Raw genomic sequence first — 20,878 nt, forward strand, 5'->3', positions numbered from 1 at the left:
TTAATTGTGTCATAACCTCTTATAAATAAAAGAACTAAATACAGAGTCTGTATATAGATTCAAATTTTGAATTAAATTGCCACCATGGTGAGAATTTTAGATACAATTACAGTAAACATTAGCAAAAGAGGTTTATAAAGAAAACCACTCCATAGGCTACCTTGAAGGATTATTTTGATATTAGGCCTACGTTATTTATTTACAAAATTGTCTTTTAATTGTAAAAAATATGGGCCATGGCTTTACTAACACCTAAGGCTAGCAGATGGCCTAAACAGTTTTGATGGAAGTGGTCAGTGTTGAAAACCAGCACCTGCTTCTTCAATGGGAGCGTTCAATTCAATATAAAAATGTAATTTATTTTAGCTTTTACATACTGTAGGTGTTTGTGAGTTTTGTATTGCACATCGCCTAAACTTTCCCATTATAACTAAACTAAACTAAACTAAACTAAACATTCAATAAAATAATCTTCATAGCAACATGCTCAAATTGATCTACCTTTTTCTTTTATATATATAATTATATACAAATGTATTTTTTTCTTTATTTTTATTGTATTGCTTTACCATTGATAGAAACTAATAAATGAACAATTTTCATGAGTAATCCACTAACCCTTATTTTGTGGAAAGATATACTAATGATGTTGCATGAAAACTACATTAGCATAAGGCCATTACTAGTGACAAGTGTTTCCTATTTTTCCTATATTATCTATTCTTCTTTTCTATGATATAGACCTATCACCAATTGCCCTATTTCATTCTTCCTGGATGAAGCATATCAACATATTTAAAACAGCCCACACATTCATATTGTGCAATATATGAACTAAAAAAATATGGTATTTGAAGGAAAAAAATATTGAATTACATAGCAGCCCTCATTTTGTGTAGAAAACAATCTCTTTAAAGTTCCAATTCACAGTTATTGTACATAACTAGTTGACTATGTTTCACAATAATATTAATGTTTAGCTTGGTTCCCACTACTACACAATGCAAGTGACATAGTCACAAGGTATCAACAAAAAATGGCTTAACTGTATGTGCAGAATGATGATTTAAGCATTGATTCCACATAGGCAACAGCGACTGTGTATGCTACTTTAAATTTAACGCAAAAAAACATTTATATGAAACCTTTTTTGTTAAAAGAATGTAACATCTATATTCAAATCACCACCCCCAGTGGCATAACACAGCGGCCAAAGACCACTGGTTTAGCACTTCTGTAAGGGGGCCCTCCAATGCTGGGTAGTTGCATTGGACTGTTCATGCCAGCTCATATAGCTATGGTACTCCACCGTCACCACTGCATGACCACTCTTTCTTTCTCTTTTCTTTCTTAAAAAATCTGTTTCTGCATGGAAAGGGAATCAAGCAGTTTGCTCCTTGCACCATTTACTATGACTACAGTTATTTTTACTTACCCTATCACCTTTTGTTCCATTGCAAATACACCTTGGAGCCCCTTGACAACCCACACATGCCTGTAAGAAAAGAGCATTTTATTTTTTAAAGAATTAAATCATGTTTACGCCAAAAATTAATTATTAATTTCTCATTTTTATTTTCTAACTTTCTAGTCTTTAATTAATTAAATGTAAACAAATTCCTAATGTTAATGTTTGAAAGAAAATACAAATTGAGAAAAACTATAAAGTTGTCATTCTGAATCCCCTTATTTTGTTACATTTTACAAAATATTAAGGTGAATACAGAACATAATTCTTACACTCCAGTGATTTGTAAAGGTATGAAGAGTCTCTGTCTTCTGTTTATTGAAGCGATTTCGCGGTAGTGGGTAATGCGTTGCCACCACGGCAATAAAGACTAATCAACTTCACGAAGATATGAACACTTTTAATAAATAAACGAAAGTAATATCAATCGACACTAGGCCTACTAGAACCAACTAACACATGGCGACGTGACAACAATGTCGCTCGATCGGGCGCAAGGTGGCGCACTGCAACAACAACACACAAGGACGTGCGAGTCTGATGGCGCAGATAGATAGTATTGTATTCTACTATACAGCCCGTATTACATTTCTTTTTTTAATTCATTTTAAATTATCCTATTTTGTATTGTTTTTTTTTCCAATAGAGCATACAGTTAAAAGTATTGTAAATCAATTAAGTTTCTTCAACAAAACCTGTTGCTAGACATTCTATACAAACAATAAATCATAAACAATAAATCATAAATAATAAATACTGTACATTGTAATAACTTTGTATGTAATTCTAAAAATGTCTACAGCACATACAAAGAGGTATGTTTACTGCAAAGTTGAATAAATGGAGTTATATACAGTACCTCCATGGTTGAATACAATGTTAATAAAAATAAAATGAAAAACATTTTTTAAGAAGCTAATAAAAATTCCTCAGGAATTGACAGGTTTATTTACTACATATCATTTGCATTTTCCCATTATATTATATTAACCCAGCTGCCATTATTAATATTAAAATTTTGATTTAAGTGTCATTGTGGGTGTCATTGTCATTTATAGTAGCAGGTACAGTAGCTCAAACCAGTAGCTATAATAATATCCTCTTCTTTATGGACACAAGACCAAGGTTACACCCTTGCCTTCAGCCTCCTTCAGGGCCTTTTTGGTTATTATCATACCACCATCAGGGTCATGATAGTTAGGAGTACACTAGGCCTAGAACAGGTAAATTAAAAGGTCTTTTATTCCAAAAGATACAAGCTATAGGGGATACTATGCTCTCAATGAATCCACTGTTTGATTTCATATTTGGTTTCACTGACCTTCGAACTTTGTGAAAACAAAACCCATGTACATTAAGATAGATTTCCACCTAAATTAAATGTACCATCCTATCTATAAAAATTTTGTGTTGTTTGTTTTATTCTTTACCTTGTAACATTTGTGCTCAGGTTAATAAAATTACTGAACTAAAAGAAAATAATGATTTGTGCGGTTGTTTATGCATAAACTGTAACTGTGTCTATTTTTTTTTTGTTAAAGCTGGACTCGCACTGTATTTTCAACAATTGTCACATACTGTAAATTGCTAAAAGAAGTTCAGTTTTTCTTTTTTTTCATTATTAAAATAATATCAAAGATAAGCCTACTCTACAGTAAGCCTAATTATGAATTAGACTACTGTATTTATTATATTTAATTCATTAAATTTACTGTATAATAGCAAAAAGAGCTGTAAAATAGTTATTGTACTAACAAATATTTATGTGTAGGGCTAAACATCACGTATTCAAACACATTATAGGCAAGTTATTTTATAGCCTCAGCTCATCAAATCAATACCACCCCATGTCAAATGTAGTTCTCTAAGGGACATTTTAAAATGAAATGTTTTGATTTTAATAAATACTGTAGGCCTACAAGAAACATTTTAAATTGAGAGGTTGTTGTTCTACTAGCCTGCAGTGTAAAATGAGTCAGGTAACAAATGTTGCTTGTTGATTGATAATGTGATGGTGGGCATATTTGTCTGAAATTTCAGATGTTTTGAAGTTGACCAGAAAATTCTTAAGTCCTTAATAATAATGTTATTAATACCACTAATGCATAGCACATTTGAATCATTTGCTGTAGTGTACAGTATTTAAAAAAACAGTTTCAGCAAAATAATAATAATAAACTAAACAAAATCTGTATCTATCTTTTATATAACATCTGTCTTTTATAATAAAGAAATATGGAATAAAAATGATACACAGTTCAGTATGTAATATTGCACATTATTTCACAAATTTAATTGAATTAAAAACTTTTAGTTGCTTGCCTTGCTAAAATATTTTAGCAGCAGAAAGGCTTTATGAAGTTGGCCTACTAAAACATGAGCCACAACTTTTTTTCAGGTTGGCCAATGAACTTGACAACTGTGTAACTGTAAGGTAAATTTTTAAACTCCAATAAATTTTGTTGGTTTGAAATTCATTGGTGAATTACAGCTTGTACATTAATGAACTTTCTCTCACTTTCAAAGCTGATAAACCTTATTAATTATCAATTAACAGATTAATTAGTTCATTATTAGTGTCATTTGCAGTAGGTGGTAACTTCTACAGACAGTATAGTGGTGCTTTTTAAAAACAGCTACATACAGTAACTTGCATTGTTTTGTTTTTTAAAATTGCTCCTTTATTATGAAACTTTATGAAAAGTTCTGGGACGTCCCCGAACATTCATTCATCATTACTTAACAAGTTTTCAAATGCTATCTGTTTAAAATGTAGTGGATCTTTAGAGGATACAATTTACAGGGTTACAATGAGACTGTACTGTACAGTAGTGACTTTCAGATAATTACTAGATTCTCTGTACCTGCCTACAGCAAACCTTTTTTGAGATCTCCTGATCAAAACTATCCTTTCTAATAGGCTTAAAGTATTGTACCTCCTACAGTAATCAAAAGAAAACAATTAATAGTTTAAGGATACGAGAACATAAAGGCGTAATTATGTAATCAAAATTAATTGATACGAGTCTCCTTACAGGAAAGTATAGGAATTAATTTTTCAATTAATAATTATACAATTATTTTCCTGGTCAAATTTATTTAGTAATTTGAGGATACGGGAACATACAGGCATAATTATGTAATAAAAATTAATTTATATGAGTCTCCTTACAGGAAAGTATAGGAAGTAATTTTTCAATTAATAATTACAATTATTTTCCTGGTTAAATTTATTTAGTAATTAGAAACAAATTAATTTAAAATTGACACACATGTCAAGCTGAATAATTATTGTACCACATTTAAAATAATTGGACACTGTGAACTAAGCATTACAGCAAACCATGCTATGAATTCTAAAATTTACTAGTTGAGAAATCACTTTTTGAGCCAGATTACGACAATGCAATGGATGGAGCATTTATTCTTCAACATGTCTGTTGTAAGAAGTTCCCACCAACTAGATTACTAGATTATTTCCTTGCAGTTAATACTGACATGCAGGAATATTGACATTCATAGCATATTAATTAATTACATCAATTAACACTAACATATAGCTGTATCCTTCTGGAAGTTTTTCAATGAACAGCAGATGTATTCAATTGCTTTAGAGAACTACATGTTATGTTTTTAACAAGTTTCCAGACTTAGTTTTGAGAGAAATTGGATGGCCACAGTTTCCAGTTAATTTATAATTAGTATATAGAAGTACAAAATGTTATTAAGAACCATTATACTTTAAAATATTTTTTTTTAAAGATTTTAAAATTAAATTGTTCAATCAAGGTACTGTAGATCTACAGTACAGTAATAACTGAATTTCAAGAATGGCTGGTACTTTTGTAGATATTTTTATACATTTAATGTAGGATAGTCATTACTCGAATTATTTTAGTTTACAATGTGGTATTACTTTACGCTGGGTGTGACCAAAATGGTACATAACTAAGCAGGGGGAAGGGTTTAAAACTCTATCTGATTGGCTAATTTGGAATAACCATACTGTGAGCGAACATTCCTTTAGTTGGATACATTTTGAACTATTAATAATACTACTGTAGTGTATTGGTGTTAGTCAATACTTTCAATGATTGTTATATGACTTTTTTCTGGACAGTTTTATTTACTGTATTCCATTGAAGTTGAGTCTTCTCTAAATGGTCTTACAAACATTTGAATGTCCCTCAGGGTCAGAGGTCACATTCCAAAACACAACTGCAATAAAATTTCATCTTTTGCATTCTGTGAGCCAGATTTCTTTTTTAAGTAGACAATTTTTTTTAAAGTAAACAACATATTAAAAACAATGAGTCTAATTCTATTAATCTTTATCCAATAATTTCTTAAGTTGTTTCAAATTAAGCTCCAAAATGTACATCTTATCCACATCTGTATGTGACAGTATAGCTTAAATTTCTTTACGAACAGTTTGTGGCTTCAGGGAGGATTTTTCTTAATATCATGTTTGGTTTTAATTTTGTGGGTTTGCGGTCTACGGTATGAATCATGTTATTTCTGCACATAATATGTACAGAAAAAGCACGAACAAAAACATTAATGTAATATGTAAGACCAACATAATATTCATAGTAATTGTTCATTTGAAAATAGGCAAAAAACGGGAGAATAGGAATTTAATATATCCCCTTCCAGAAAATTGCTGTAATACCCCACAGTACTGTAGTACCACACCAGATGTTAAAAAATGTACCAAGGAGGGTAAGATACCTGTAATGATAGCATATAGTTAAGGCTATGGTATTGTAAGTATAGAGTGAGCCCTCTATAGTTAGTGTACAGTTGAGTGAGCAATGCCTCATGGCATCACTTGATGTAGGAGAACCAAGATGGTTGAGATGTAATAAATGAAACACTAATCAAGTCACGACTACTACCTATCTTTATTAAATAAACAAGTAACATTACATGGTGTCAGAATGAATGGATTAAAACCTCCAGAATCTTTGAAAGTAAGTGTCAGTAATAATATGGCAGAAGAATGGAGAAAATGGAGTCAACGTTTTGGGTTGTACATTACAGCTAGTGGCCTAGATAGAAAGCCAGCAAAGGTAAAGTGTAGTACACTATTGCATGTAATAGGCGAGGAGGCACTAGACATATTCAACACATTTGTATTTACAGCTGACGATGATGCTGAAGATGTAGAGGTAATTCTTCAGAAATTTAAAGCACATTTTGAGCCCCAAAGGAACATAACGTATGAAAGGCATAAGTTTAATACAAGAATACAAAAGGAAGGTGAAGGGTTTGATCAATTCATAACTGATTTAAGAAGTAAAGCAAGAACGTGTGGATTTGATAATTTACATGATAGCTTAATAAAGGACAGAATAGTAGTAGGAATTCGAAGTGATACTGTAAGAGAGAGGTTACTTCGTGAAAATGACTTAACGCTACAGAAAGCAGTAGAAATATGCCAAGCTGCAGAGATTAGCCGCAAACAAAGATGTGTAATGAAAGATGCATCAAAAACGGGCAACAGTGAAGTGATAGAAGAGAGTGAAATAAATAAGCTTAAAACAGAATATAAGTACAAAAAAGCTAGTAGTAGTGCTGCTAGTAGTTCATACAATAAAACTGGTGTTATAAGGGATTGTAGGCAATGTGGTAAAACTCATGAGTATAAGAATTGTCCAGCATATGGCAAACAATGTAAATCATGTGGAAGAAATAATCATTTTGCTATAAAATGTAGGAGTAAAGATAAAAGAAAGCCATATAGGCCTAAGAAAAAAAAAATAGAAGTACTAGAAGAAATAGATAGTGATAGTACAAATAGTGATGAAGAGTTCCTAATGGATACATTAGAGAATAAAGATAACACCAAAGAATGGTCTGTAAATTTAAAGATCTATAACAGTGATAGCAAACATAAGGTAGTAAAGTTGAAAATTGATACTGGAGCTCAGTGTAATGTGATAACAGAAAGTATAGTACAAGAATTAAAGATTCCAGTAAATAAAACAAATGCAAGGCTTATAACATATTCTGGTGAAAAGATAAGACCAGTTGGTAAAGTAACACTACTCTGTGAAAACAAACATAAATACTATGAATTAGAGTTCCAAGTAATGAATAAAGCAGTTCATCCTGTATTGGGACTGCAGGCTTGTGAAAGACTAAACTTAGTGAAGAGAGTAGAAAGAATAGAAACTAATAGTGACTACAATGATTTGAAATCTAAATACGATGTATTTAAAGGGTTAGGTTGTATTGGGGGTGTACAAAAGTTGCATGTAAAAGAAGATGCAAAACCGGTAATTCATCCGCCAAGATCAGTACCTATTCCAATAAGAAAGAAAGTATTAAAGGAGTTGAATAATATGGAAAGTAAAGGGGTAATAGTGAAACAAAATGACCCTACCCAATGGGTGAGCAGTATGGTAGTAGTTAAAAAAAAAAATAAAGATAGTGTACGTATATGTATAGATCCAAAAAATTTGAACGACGCTCTTGAAAGACAGCATTACCCAATGAAAACGATAGAAGAAGTAATAACTAAGCTACCTAATGCAAAAGTGTTCAGCACTTTAGATGCCAGTAGTGGGTATTGGCAAATACAGTTAGATGAGGATAGTTCAAGGTTGTGTACGTTTAATAGTCCTAATGGAAGGTATAGATACACTAGATTACCTTTTGGTATTAAGTCAGCCCCTGAGATTTTTCAAAGAGTAATGACCCAAATGTTTGAAGATTTGGAAGGTACAGAAGTCATAATGGATGATATTTTAGTATGGGGTATAGATAAGAAACAACATGACGAACGACTTGAGAAAGTTCTCAATCGAGCAAAAGAAAGAAATTTAAAATTAAACCCAGAAAAATGTAAATTTGGATTAGATGAAGTAAAATACATTGGTCACACATTAACATCTGAAGGTTTAAAAACAGATGAGAGAAAAGTTAAAGCAGTACAAGAAATGCACAAACCTAATAATAAGAAAGAGTTACAACAGTTTCTTGGAATGATAAATTATCTTGGTAAATTTATACCAAATTTAAGTAATGTAACCAAACCATTAAGACAACTGTTAGAGAAAAATACTATGTGGCAATGGCAAGCAGAACATGATATTAGTTTTGGACAGTTGCAGCGCTTAGTAACAGAGGCGCCAGTTTTACAATATTATGATGTAGAGAAACCGGTGACAGTAAGTGTTGACGCATCAAGCACAGGTATAGGCGCAGTATTATTGCAAGATGGACATCCGATAGCGTTTGCATCAAAAGCCTTTACAGAGCCTCAAACAAGATATGCACAGATAGAGAAAGAATTAGCAGCTGTAGTTTTTGGATGTGAGCGTTTCCATCAATATTTGTATGGCAAAGAATTTATCGTAGAAAGCGACCATAAACCCTTAGAATCGATAATGAAAAAAGCACTAGCACTAACACCACCAAGACTACAGAAAATGTTATTAAAGCTACAGAAATACAAGCTGGAACTAGTTTATAAGAGAGGCAAAGAGTTGTATATAGCAGATGCATTGAGTAGAAATCATCTACCAGATATAGAAACAGAACAGTTTAGCATTCCGCTTTACATGATTAACAACCTACAAATGACAAAAGAAAGACTAGTAGAAATAAAGAATGAAACAGTAAAGGATACAGCTTTAAGTAAATTAAAGGACGTAGTAATAAATGGATGGCCAGAGAACAAAGCTATCCTAGAACCAGATGTTAAACCATATTGGGATTATAGAGATGAAATCTTAGTAGAAGGAGATATGCTATTCAAAAATAACAGATTAATCATACCAGCGACACAACGTAAACTGATGTTGAGTAAATTGCATGCTAGTCACCAAGGTATTGAAAAAACAAAGAAACTTGCACGAGATTTAATCTTCTGGCCAGGAATAAATGCCCAAGTGACAGACACAGTAGGAAAATGTGAAATATGCCTAAAACACCGAATGAAAAACCAAAAAGAACCAATGGTAGCCCATCAAATACCATCAAGACCATGGCAGAAAGTGGGCATGGACCTATTCACACTAGAAGCTGAGGAATACCTAATAATCGTAGACTATTATTCAGGATATTTCGAAATAAACATGTTAAAAAGCACGAAATCTAGCTCAGTTATAAAATTTTGCAAGCAACAATTTGCTAGACATGGGATACCAGAAGAAGTAATTTCTGATAATGGACCACAATTTGCGTCAATGGAATTTCAAAATTTTGGCAAAGTGTATGATTTTAAACATACAACAGCATCCCCATTTTATCCGCAAGCAAATGGAAGAGCCGAAAAAGCAGTTCAAACCGCAAAAATGATACTCAAAAAAGCGAGAGAAGATAAACAAGATCCATATTTAGCGCTATTAAGTTACCGCAATACACCTAGAGATGGATTACCATCACCAGTACAAATGCTAATGGGCCGTAGAACAAAAACACATTTACCAACGTCTACGAAACTGCTGAAACCAAAAGTAACAAACAACATGAGACAATTAAAACAAAACAAAGCAAAACAAAAGAACTATTACGACAAAGGAACAAAACCGCTAAAGACACTTAAAGTTGGAGATAGAATTTATGTGCGAAAAGATTGTCAGTGGAAACCAGCAACAATCGTTGAGAGACAAGAAAGTCCACGATCATACACAGTTGAAAGCGATGGAAAATATTATAGACGCAATCGCAGAGATATCATTAAAGTAACAAGTTTGCAGGATTCACAGACATCACATATAATAGAACCAAACACCACACAAGAAACACGTCGCTACCCTAAACGCAACAGAAAACAATTGATAAAACTAGATTTGTGAACTAAGGGCAGAATAACCCCTAAATTGTGTGCCAGAATAGTCTACCTCTGAGCACAACATAAACAGCATTATATGTAATGTACTGTATGTATGTTAGGAAAGAGCTTTTGCCTGTTGAGGTTTTGTAAATAAAGATTGTTAGGATATATGTAAGAGAAGAAAGATGTAATAGTTTTGTTTTGTGAACAAAGGAAAAGATATTGTTAGAGTGTTGTTAGTTAGTAGATTTAGATGAACAGTAATTAACTTTTTAATTTAAAAAAAAAAGGGAGATGTAATGATAGCATATAGTTAAGGCTATGGTATTGTAAGTATAGAGTGAGCCCTCTATAGTTAGTGTACAGTTGAGTGAGCAATGCCTCATGGCATCACTTGATGTAGGAGAACCAAGATGGTTGAGATGTAATAAATGAAACACTAATCAAGTCACGACTACTACCTATCTTTATTAAATAAACAAGTAACATTACAATACCAAACATGCTTTAAATCAGCTTTCAACAAAACAAACCGAAACATTTTACATATTTACAGTACATTATCAATATTAATTTTCTTAAAAAGTCCATTACAGTAAGCAGTTCTAAACTATTTTTACTTAAAAAGATTGATAAAATTCCAATTCAATTTTGATGTGCCATAAAAACCTTTGAACTATGATAATATGATTGAAGCAAAAAAACATTTTTTTTTATTTCCAAGATTTCTTGGCATTATAAAGTAATTGTTAACCAAAATGTGTTCTACTGTAGATAACAGTTGATCTCCAAAAGATAAACAACACATATTTGTGGTATTTTTATTGTAAATACTGTACATTACTTTGGCTGGTAACCAGTAAAAATAAAACAAAATTAAAGTTTCACTTTTTAAAGAACTACAATTAAAGCAGTTACAGTAGTCTCTCGTAAATTGGTATTTAAACAGGTACAGGTAGATATTTTCTCAAAGGTATAAGTATGTTGTGGTTCGCTTCAGTTTGAATTTGTAAATGAATGTACTACAGTAGTAAAGTTAGCACAACTACATTAAGTTCATCAGAGTTCATTTTGTTTCAAATTAAGCAGTTGAATAGGCATCTTCTACTGGGTTTACCCAGGAGACTTTGGCAAAATGCCACTGCTGTAGTGATATGGTATCTGATTGATAAAAGCACTATCATTGTCTTCCATATGGCATCAATTGTTTGATAGTCATTCTAACTTTATACTGTATGATGCATTACCGGGTGCATTACCTTTTCAAACCTTACCCACCCCTTCCCTTCCCATTACCATAAATGAAGCCTACATTTTTTATAGTGCACAATTTAATCATGCATTTTTACAAGTGTCTTTTTCTAAATTAGGAAAGAGAAACATTCCAAAAAGTAAGAAAATAATTTTTTGAAGGGTTGTAAATAAACAACGGAAGTGTGTGGGTGGAAAAGTTTTCCAAATAGCTATACTGTATTTCTAATAATGAAGATGTTTTTTTTGTATTTCAACCAGACTACTGTACTACTTGCGAAAGTTACTGTAGGCCAGGCCAACATATAATAAGTTTTGATAAAATAATAGTAAGATCAGAAGGTGTTCTTTACCATCATCTTTCATCTTGACTTGACAATCGTTTAGAATTAAATTCTGACAATATTGTACTAAACTGGATGGCATGTAGCCCACCCTCTATTTGCCAGTAGGCCTACTAGATATTATATCATCAAGATATGACATTTATCTATGTGGTGCCAGGATTTCTTGAGTGGTGACCATTTCACTACAACAGCTTTTTAAAACAAATGAAACTGTTTGATTCTTAAATTTATCTTGTATTTTGGTTACTAATACCAACTGAAGCATTAAAACAAAGGTTATTGTTAAAAGTACAGTAGATAAAACTTGTACCAATTTCCTGTCCTTTTTGTTCTAAAACTCTGTCATCTGTAATAATGTAATGAATTGAAAGGGATCAATACTTTATTCACATTTTTAAATCACAAGTAAAACAAGAAAGACAAGAACTATAATAAGAATGACTGGTTCCTGAATATTTTCATAGGTTGCATTTATAATATGACAATAAAATATTATAATACCGTACTGTACTGCAAACTATGCTTGAAAAAAAGAAACAAGGGGGAAAATGAATGGTAATTGTAGCTACAGTATCTATGAATGTATAAAAAGACCAATCATTTAAATTCAATGATGTACAATCTTCTAATGTAATTTTCAGACAGATTTACACATTCATTTTTAGATGGACTGATTTGAGAAGGGTCATTCAACAAGGTCAATACTGAAGGGTTAACAACTTCATTTATTAGAGGGTATAGAATGGGGCCTCGGGGTTATTTTGAAAATTCTCAAAGTTAATTTGTTATATACTTCTCATACATAATCATGAGAATAACGAACTGTCGTACAGTTACCTTGGCTTTATGTAATAACACTAGACAATTTTGCTTATTTACATAATGTTTTTCAAGATAAAAGATAAACGTTTTTACAAATAAATCAAAGAAAATACTTATAAAAAGGTTAATAGTAAAATAGTTAGGCCTATATGCCTACATAGTACAACTCAGTAATGAGTTTGTTTTCATCTAAAATTTGATATTTTTACAAAATACTAAAATGTCTATCTAACAAGGATTCCTTAGTTGTACTTACCGCGGCGTTGGCCAATTCGAAAAATACCGCACACACAAGGATACTGAATGCGGCGACTTCCAAAAACTTCATGTTTGTTTCTTATCTGCCTGTTCTTTGCTTGGCAAAGAACAGCTCAGTTTAGCAAATTAACGATGATACTCGGCGAAAAATCTCCTGAAAGTAGTTTTTGTGAAATTATTTAGTAATCTTTTTGATCAAACTACCACCATCTTTCGCCTAGAACTGGGATCGCGGGGACAGCTTCGCCGAAACAATTTCTGCAAGTGGGATAGCCCAGATTTCGCGTATTGATTCTATGGAGCCTAATCACTCAGTTCCAAAAACATTCACACTTTAATAAACAGTGAATGTTTGTAGCATTCTTCTACTTTTCATGTAAAAGGGCAATTTTAAGCACTCGATAAAATAAATATTCAAGTCTATTGCTACCTCAACGCAGATTGTTGGTACTATATTGTGATGGCGAAGTTGGGAAAGTCTAATCACCGTTAAACCAATTCCATACGCCTGGCATACAGAACAGAAGGTCAAAACTTACCGGGGAATCTGAAGCCAGTGATTTGATGAAAGTTGACACAAAAGGTTGAGAGAATTGCAAAGAAAAGTTACAGGGCGTGTCTGCTAAACAGCTGTCTGGTCAAATTCCTCGCCAATGAGCCATGGTAGAAACTGAGACGAACTTGATTATTTTCTTTTCTTCACAAGACATTTTATGAGCAACCATGTAAAAATATCCATCGCCTCAACGCCCAAATTAATACTGTTGAAAATTTCTCAACAGTAATTTGACCGTCAAAACACTATAGGCCTAAGATGCTATTTTTTACCACCTCCATACTGTAGTAAAAGCAACTGTTTGAATCCATTACATGTTCTGATTTCTGTTCTTATTAATAAAAATTACCCACTGTATAAATCCTGAAAGATTGTTTGTTTTCTTGTGTTCCTTTATGTTTATTTCATTAACCACCATTAATTGTAGGCCTATTGTTCATGTTACGTAACTTGTTTATTTCTAGGCTTCCCTACCCTTATTTTTACGGTCTGTATCTTTTGTTTTGGCTTGTTTACGCTATAGACCAAAAAGAAATGTGTAGGCCTATAATAGTAAAGTAGAGATATGATAATAGCCATGACAGATAGATGCTGCAATGTAATTTTGTTTTTATTTCTACGTAAAAATTGTACATATACCAAAAAACAAACCGATATTTTTTTAATCAAATTTTCGTTTTTCATGAAGGTAACGCACGAAACGTTTCGTGCGTTACCTTCATGAAAAACGAAAATTTGATTTCAAAAATATTTTGGGAAGGAGATGAATTTTTTCAATTTCAAACGATATGTTTACATGAGAGTGCATAAATATAATTACTCAATTCAAGTCCTACGCAAAGTTTGTATAAGCACAATAAAGTACCGAACTTAGGAAGTTATAGGTAGCACAACCCATGAAATGGGATCAAGCAACTTATATCACGGAATATTTGACTAATTTAGGATAATTACTTCCCAAACGACATTTTGGTTTCCCTTTACTCGTGAGAAAGTTTTGTCAGACGATCAAATTATATACGTGATTGAAGTTCCATAATAAATGTATGATTCTTATCAGTTTTAATTGTTTAAATAGGAACAATTCTTACTTTTTAACCTTTTGACCGATAACGTTTTCCGACGTGTTTAGACTGTGGAGGTACACCAATAATATAAGGTGCCAACTCTACGGAGGCTTTGGTATCTATAAGACCATTTCTGTAGTATTGTTTACCATGATTTTTCTGATGCGGACACATTAAAGACACATAAAGATTGATAAAATATATTTCTTTTTTCTTTCTTTTTATATATATTTTTTTTATTTATGGCCACTGTATTGTACCTTCAAGTTGAAATTACGACATTTTGATAAACCAGTTTCCAATAGGCTTCAAGTTCCACACTACAGTGCCGGTAAACCATGGAAGTTGCCGGTGCCGGTACTTATTAGTAAATATGTTTTATTTATCACCTACACATATGGGCTTTCATGTTATTGTTTAAGAGATATAAGTGCAGTCCTGTGTAAATCATATAGAAAAAAAAAACGAGAGTTTCGAAATATCACCGGGAATGTCTGATGCGCTCCTCCATAATAAGCGAACTGGATTAATAAATAATTTGGTAAAATATAAATGAGTTTATTAAGCAAACAGTACACTATTATTAATAAATATTTAAATATTGAAACATATGTTACACATCTTTTAGATATACAGCGCGATAAAACCATTTGAAACGAAAGAAACCAATAATTATTTTATTGTATAGTCTGAAATCGTGTTAAATCATCAACCAAAGATTGTTTCTAGCTGTGTTGGAGTGCTGGGTTTGTGTTTGTGGTGTTGACGCAAATATACAATTTGGGTTCGAAACTGTAATTAATACGGTACAGAGTCAAAACAAAGACCGAACCAAATTAGTGCTGATTAAATGTCAAATCTCGTTACTTGAGAACTATTGGCTCCACCTACTTTTGTAGCTAGCAGAGTCGATTTCATCGCGAAATTTGGATCTTCGCTAGCGAATTTGCCGACCTAGGCTTTTGGCATTTTCTACCCCGATTACAGAAAATTATAACAATTTTCTATTGAAAACAGGGGAATTTAGCGTAGATAGCAACAGCCTAGAAGATCTAGATTCCGTTTATCTGTCTTTCTTTTACTTCGGATAGTTTATTTTATCGCGAATCGATTAAGTTCGGGTACATGTTCGTCCAGCCCGCGCGGTAAACCAAGAAACCGCCGAAGGAAGGATTAAGGAATGGAGCCCAACTTAGCGACGGGAATTCAGGCTGCATTAGATAGATTTATTCGATTTTTTAAATTCTGGTAAGTTTTTCATTTTATAGAATATAATTAATATTTTAAATGTTATAGATGTTATATATACGTTTTCGTTGACAGTTGTTAAAGGAGGGTCCGTTTGTTAAAAAAACTACGGTACTGTATATCGTAATTCGTACGGTATTCTATATCGTACATGCAATTCCTTTTACAAGTGTATATAGGGATCCCGTATATAGTACCTCCGTGGTATTCGGATGGGAAATTCGGGGAACTGATGATATTGATGAAATTTTCGGGAGATGAAAAGTACGATAACATTGTTCAATTTATTATACTGATAATGAAATAAGATGATATACACCAATAATCCTAATACTTCTATTTCTGTATGTATGATTTTCCATTATTGTATTTGTTTATAGTACAAAAAACCTGAGATGTAGTTTGCTTTTCCATTCACAATATAAAAATATCATGTATATAAATATATTAATTATTTTGTAGGTTTTTATTAACAGTACTGATTGTAGTAATACCAAGACAAGCATCAGCTGGGGTAAGTACAGTAAAGTCTGTTTTCATTCAAAAGAATGGAAAGTGAAGGGTAAAGAAAATGAAAATATTGTGATTAACTATTTTAACAATCTAATTAAAAAACTAGACATGAAACTCGTCACTTTGACGAGTTAGTTATCCGCACCACGACAAACGCCACGTGCACGTCATACGTTGGAATATTCCACACAGATAAAGATTATGGCATTATGACAAAAACTGAAGAATATGATATGCCGTTAGTGCTGAATTCTGTCAATTTTGTGTCATATAGTATACATGCAAACACTGCAGTATAATCTGTATACATATTACATACAGTGTAGAATAGGTGAAATTACGGGACCCGCCATTTATTCCAATTTTTAACATGGCGACGTATCAAAATGAAACACTTAGATAGCAATTTCAGAAGGAAATTATCTTAGGAACAACATATTAACGTGTAGAAGAAATTTGAATACGTAAAATATAGATGCGCACCCTTGTAAATGTGATGAACTATTACGCAAAATATGAAAATACAACTTTTTTTATTCAACTGGCCATATGATGACGTCACAACATCCGATTGGCAAAATGTTTACATGAATTCGTATCTACAATCCCATAGCTTCCAGAAAACGTTTTAATCATGATTATCACTTTTTATTCTGATGAGCTATAACAGATTTAAATTTACTGTAAAGATGAAAATAAGTGACCCACGTTATTTACAATTTTCGACATGATGACGTCATAAAAATTAAAATATTTTTAACTCATGCGTAAGATAGTTCATTCACCTAGAGAATATCAAAATCGGGGTGAAAATAAAAAACGGATAAGTGGAGATGCGCTCTATTAAATGTGATGCGCTATGACGAAAGATATAAAAATCTTATATTTTATATTCGCGTGGCCATACGATGACGTTATAATGTCCGATTAGCCATATTAATGCATGATTCCATATCTACAACTCATCAACTTCCAGAATATATAATTTAAAAAAAGTTCACCTCGTAGTTTAGAATCTATGAATGTTTAAAAAAAGGCATAATTTTGACGAATTTTGACAAATTTTTGAACTTTTCCATCAAAAACGCACGTAAATTATCCAATTGGATGTGCCCGTATGACGTAATTTTAGGTCAAAATTGTTCAAAAGTTGGTAAAATCACCAGAAAAGGCTGGAAAAACATGAATCACGCGAAAAAAATTTATTTTCAACGCTACGTGCGCACCGTGCGAGTAAAAATATGCGCGCGCGTGGGAATTTTTGACATGCTCAAAATGACATGAAACGCGTAGAAAGTTGATTAGAAATTGATTTTTCGCATTTTGAAATTTTAAACGCCCGTGCGCGCGTAACTTCTTGTGAAACATGCCATTTTTTTTCCACAGTCAGTTAGCGCAAGATATAAATTAAACTTTTGTTAAGTTTCAATTTAAATTGCTATATGGTTTTCGATCTATGTTAAATACGCGAAATTCGTTAAAACGCGCGTAAATCACGTTGCGCAATTCTGACGTCATTCACAATAGGAGGTGCACAATTTCACGTGAATGCCCACATGTTGACAAAGTTATAAAATGTTTTGTTTACAAGTTTTTGAGATACGCGAGACACAAAATTGACAGAAAGAAAGAACTAGACATGAAACTCGTCACTTTGACGAGTTAGTTATCCGCTCGACAAACGCCACGTGCACGTCATACGTTAGAATATTGCACACAGAAAAATATTAAGGCATTATGACCTGAACTGAAGAATATGATATGTTGTTATTTCTGAATTCTGTTATTTTGTGTCATTTAGTATACACAGTACAATCTGTATACATATCACAAACAGTGTAAAATAGGTGAAATTACGGGACCCGTATTTTATTGTAATTTTATACATCTTGACGGTTTCAAAATGAAATGTAAAAGTAGAAATTTCTGAATGAAATTATCTCAGCAACAACGTATTAATGTGTAGAAGAAATTTGAATACGTGAAATATTGATGCGCGCTCTTTTAAATGTAATGAAATATAATGCAAAAGATGAAAATACGACTTTTTTTATTTAACTGGCCATATGATGACGTCACAACATTCAATTGGCACAATTTACACATGATTTTGTATCTACAATACAATAGCTTCCTGAAAACGTTTTAATTGTGATTATCACATTTTATTCTTACGAGGCATAACAGATTAAAATTTACTGTAAAGATGAAATTAATGACCAACGTAATTTAAATTTTTAGGCATGATGACGTTAAAAAAATTAAAAAATTTTTAATTCATGCAAAAGATAGTTGATAGATCTAGAATATATTAAAATCTGAATGAAAATGGACAACGAATAAGTGGAGATGCGCTCTATTAAATGTGATGAGCTATGACGAAAGAGACAAAAATCCTATATTTTATATTCGCGTGGCCATACGATGACGTCACAATGTCCGGTTAGCCATATTAATGCATGATCCGATATCTACAACTCATCAACTTCCAGAAGATGTAATTAAAAAAAAGTTTTCCATGTAGTTTAGAATCTATGACTGTTTAAAAATAGGCATAATTTTTACGAATTTTTGAACTTTTTCACCAAATACGCGTGCAAATTATCTAATTCGACGTGCTCGTATGACGTAATTTTAAGTCGAAATTGTTTAAAATTTGGTAACATTACTAGAAAAGGCTGAAAAAACATAAATCACGTGAAAAAAATATGTTTTTAACGCTACGTGTGCACCGCGTGCGTAAAAATGATCGCGCGCGTGGGAATTTTTGACATGCTCAAAATGACATGAAACGCATAGAAAGTTGATTAGAAGTTTATATTTCGCACGTTAAAATTTTAAACGCGCGTGCGCGCGTAACTTTTTGTGAAACATGCTATTTTTAATCCATAGAAAGTTTGCGCTTGATATGACTTAAATTTTCACAAAGTTTCAAAACAAAATTATGTTTGGTTTTTAGTCTATGATCAATCATTGAAATTCATAAAATCGCACGTAAGTCACGTTGCGCAACTCTGACGTCATTCAAAAATAGGAGGTGCACAAGTTCACGTAAATGTCGATATGTTGACAAAGTTACGATATGTTCTGTCTACACGTTTTAGAGAAACGCGACGCACAAAAATGACAGAAAGAAAGAAGTATAATACAGAAAAAAAAAAATTTGATGAAACAGGACGATTACAAGGAGTTATCCGCTACTAAGCGGATAACTAATAATACAGAAAAAAAAAAAAAAAAAAAAAAAAAAAAGATGATTTCATACAGTTACAAGGAGTTATCCGCTACTAAGCGGATAACTAATTAATAAATATCTTTAAGTTCATTCTCTTTTGTAGACATGTTATATGCAATTATTAACATTTGCACTATTTTATTTCACACAATGCACTAATAATAGACTAAAGCAAAATCCTACCAAAATCATGAAACTACCTTTTATGCTGGAGATGATTTACTATCTAAAATTTTATAAACAATACATACAATAAAATATCACCCCTAGGTCATATTTATATGAAGATTGACCTATTGACCTCCAATGTCCTGACCCAGAATATATTTATATCAATAAAATGAGCAATCTATGCCATAATATAATTAAAAATACAAGTTAAAATTTTTATTTTAAAGAATATAAAAATGAATAAATGAATGATGAATGAATAACAATGTACCATAACATAGCTCCGCCCCTTACATGAACTGTGTTTGTGTCTTGTTTGTTTTAATCAATTTCTTCTTTCTCTATCAGTAAAGATTTGTAATCCTTAAGAGGGACATTGGTGGTAGTTTACTTGGTTGGGGTGTGTTGGGCCGGTTTTTGAAAAACAAAGCACTGATCTTATTGTTGCAAATGAAATAACAAACGCCATAGAAATGCCACAATACCATTGTCCTTCCTATCACCTCAATCAAAAAATATCAAACTACTTAGCTTGTCACTAATTGATGAGTTAAAATGTCTGTTAACCATGGGTAAACAAAGATAATAATGTATTTGTCAAGGATTAAACAGATTAAGAGTATCAGATAGGATTATTAAGACCTTTTGAACTTTCCCCAATAAAAGTTGTGTTGGGTGCATACAGTTCATATAATCCAGATTTACTTTTTACCCACCCTGTTTATTTTAAAAACTTCTCCTGAGCTAAATTTAGAGTCAACAAATGATATAAAATTCCTGTTTTTTGTTACATTATGTTGCCACCCACTCATGTAGTTGTTCATTTCCTCCCTAAGCTTTGTTCACACTGAATCATCATAGAGTAAATATTAAGAAATGGTTTATTCTACAAAAAAAAATGTTTAGAAACAGGAGAACCAAGTATATACAGAACTTTTCAGAGATAAATTCTAAATTGTTCAGAAGTAGGCTAATGGAACCTGGATTCAGAGAGCCTTACTATTCCTGATAGTACTGTACAGTAGTGGTACATTTCTATTTTTAAGCATCTTCCTCTTTTTTTATTCATTCATTCTTTATTTAATTATTCTCCTCGTTATTTAGGCTCCATTGTATTGTTTTTCTGGAAAAACAAAATAATAATATTGTAAATACTA

General features: G+C 32.1%; 2 protein-coding genes across 2 annotated transcripts in view; one reads left to right on the plus strand and one right to left on the minus strand.

The window, feature by feature from the left end:
• LOC140050147 (uncharacterized) overlaps positions 1-13,353 on the minus strand; it is a 54,872-nt gene extending 41,519 nt beyond the window's left edge. The window contains exons 1-2 of the mRNA XM_072095204.1: positions 12,930-13,353; positions 1,436-1,495 (exon numbers count right to left, since the gene is read on the minus strand). Coding sequence (XP_071951305.1) covers positions 1,436-1,495; positions 12,930-13,001 — 132 coding nt within the window. The 5' untranslated portion in view covers positions 13,002-13,353. The remainder of the gene's footprint in view (positions 1-1,435; positions 1,496-12,929) is intronic.
• Positions 13,354-15,482: 2,129 nt separating this feature from the next.
• LOC140050099 (uncharacterized) overlaps positions 15,483-20,878 on the plus strand; it is a 38,214-nt gene continuing 32,818 nt past the window's right edge. Inside the window, exons 1-2 of the mRNA XM_072095120.1 lie at positions 15,483-15,802; positions 16,265-16,316. Of these exons, the coding sequence (XP_071951221.1) occupies positions 15,735-15,802; positions 16,265-16,316 (120 nt within the window). The 5' untranslated portion in view covers positions 15,483-15,734. The remainder of the gene's footprint in view (positions 15,803-16,264; positions 16,317-20,878) is intronic.

The sequence above is a fragment of the Antedon mediterranea genome, chromosome 5, assembly GCF_964355755.1.
Source record: "Antedon mediterranea chromosome 5, ecAntMedi1.1, whole genome shotgun sequence".
NCBI lineage: Eukaryota > Metazoa > Echinodermata > Crinoidea > Comatulida > Antedonidae > Antedon > Antedon mediterranea.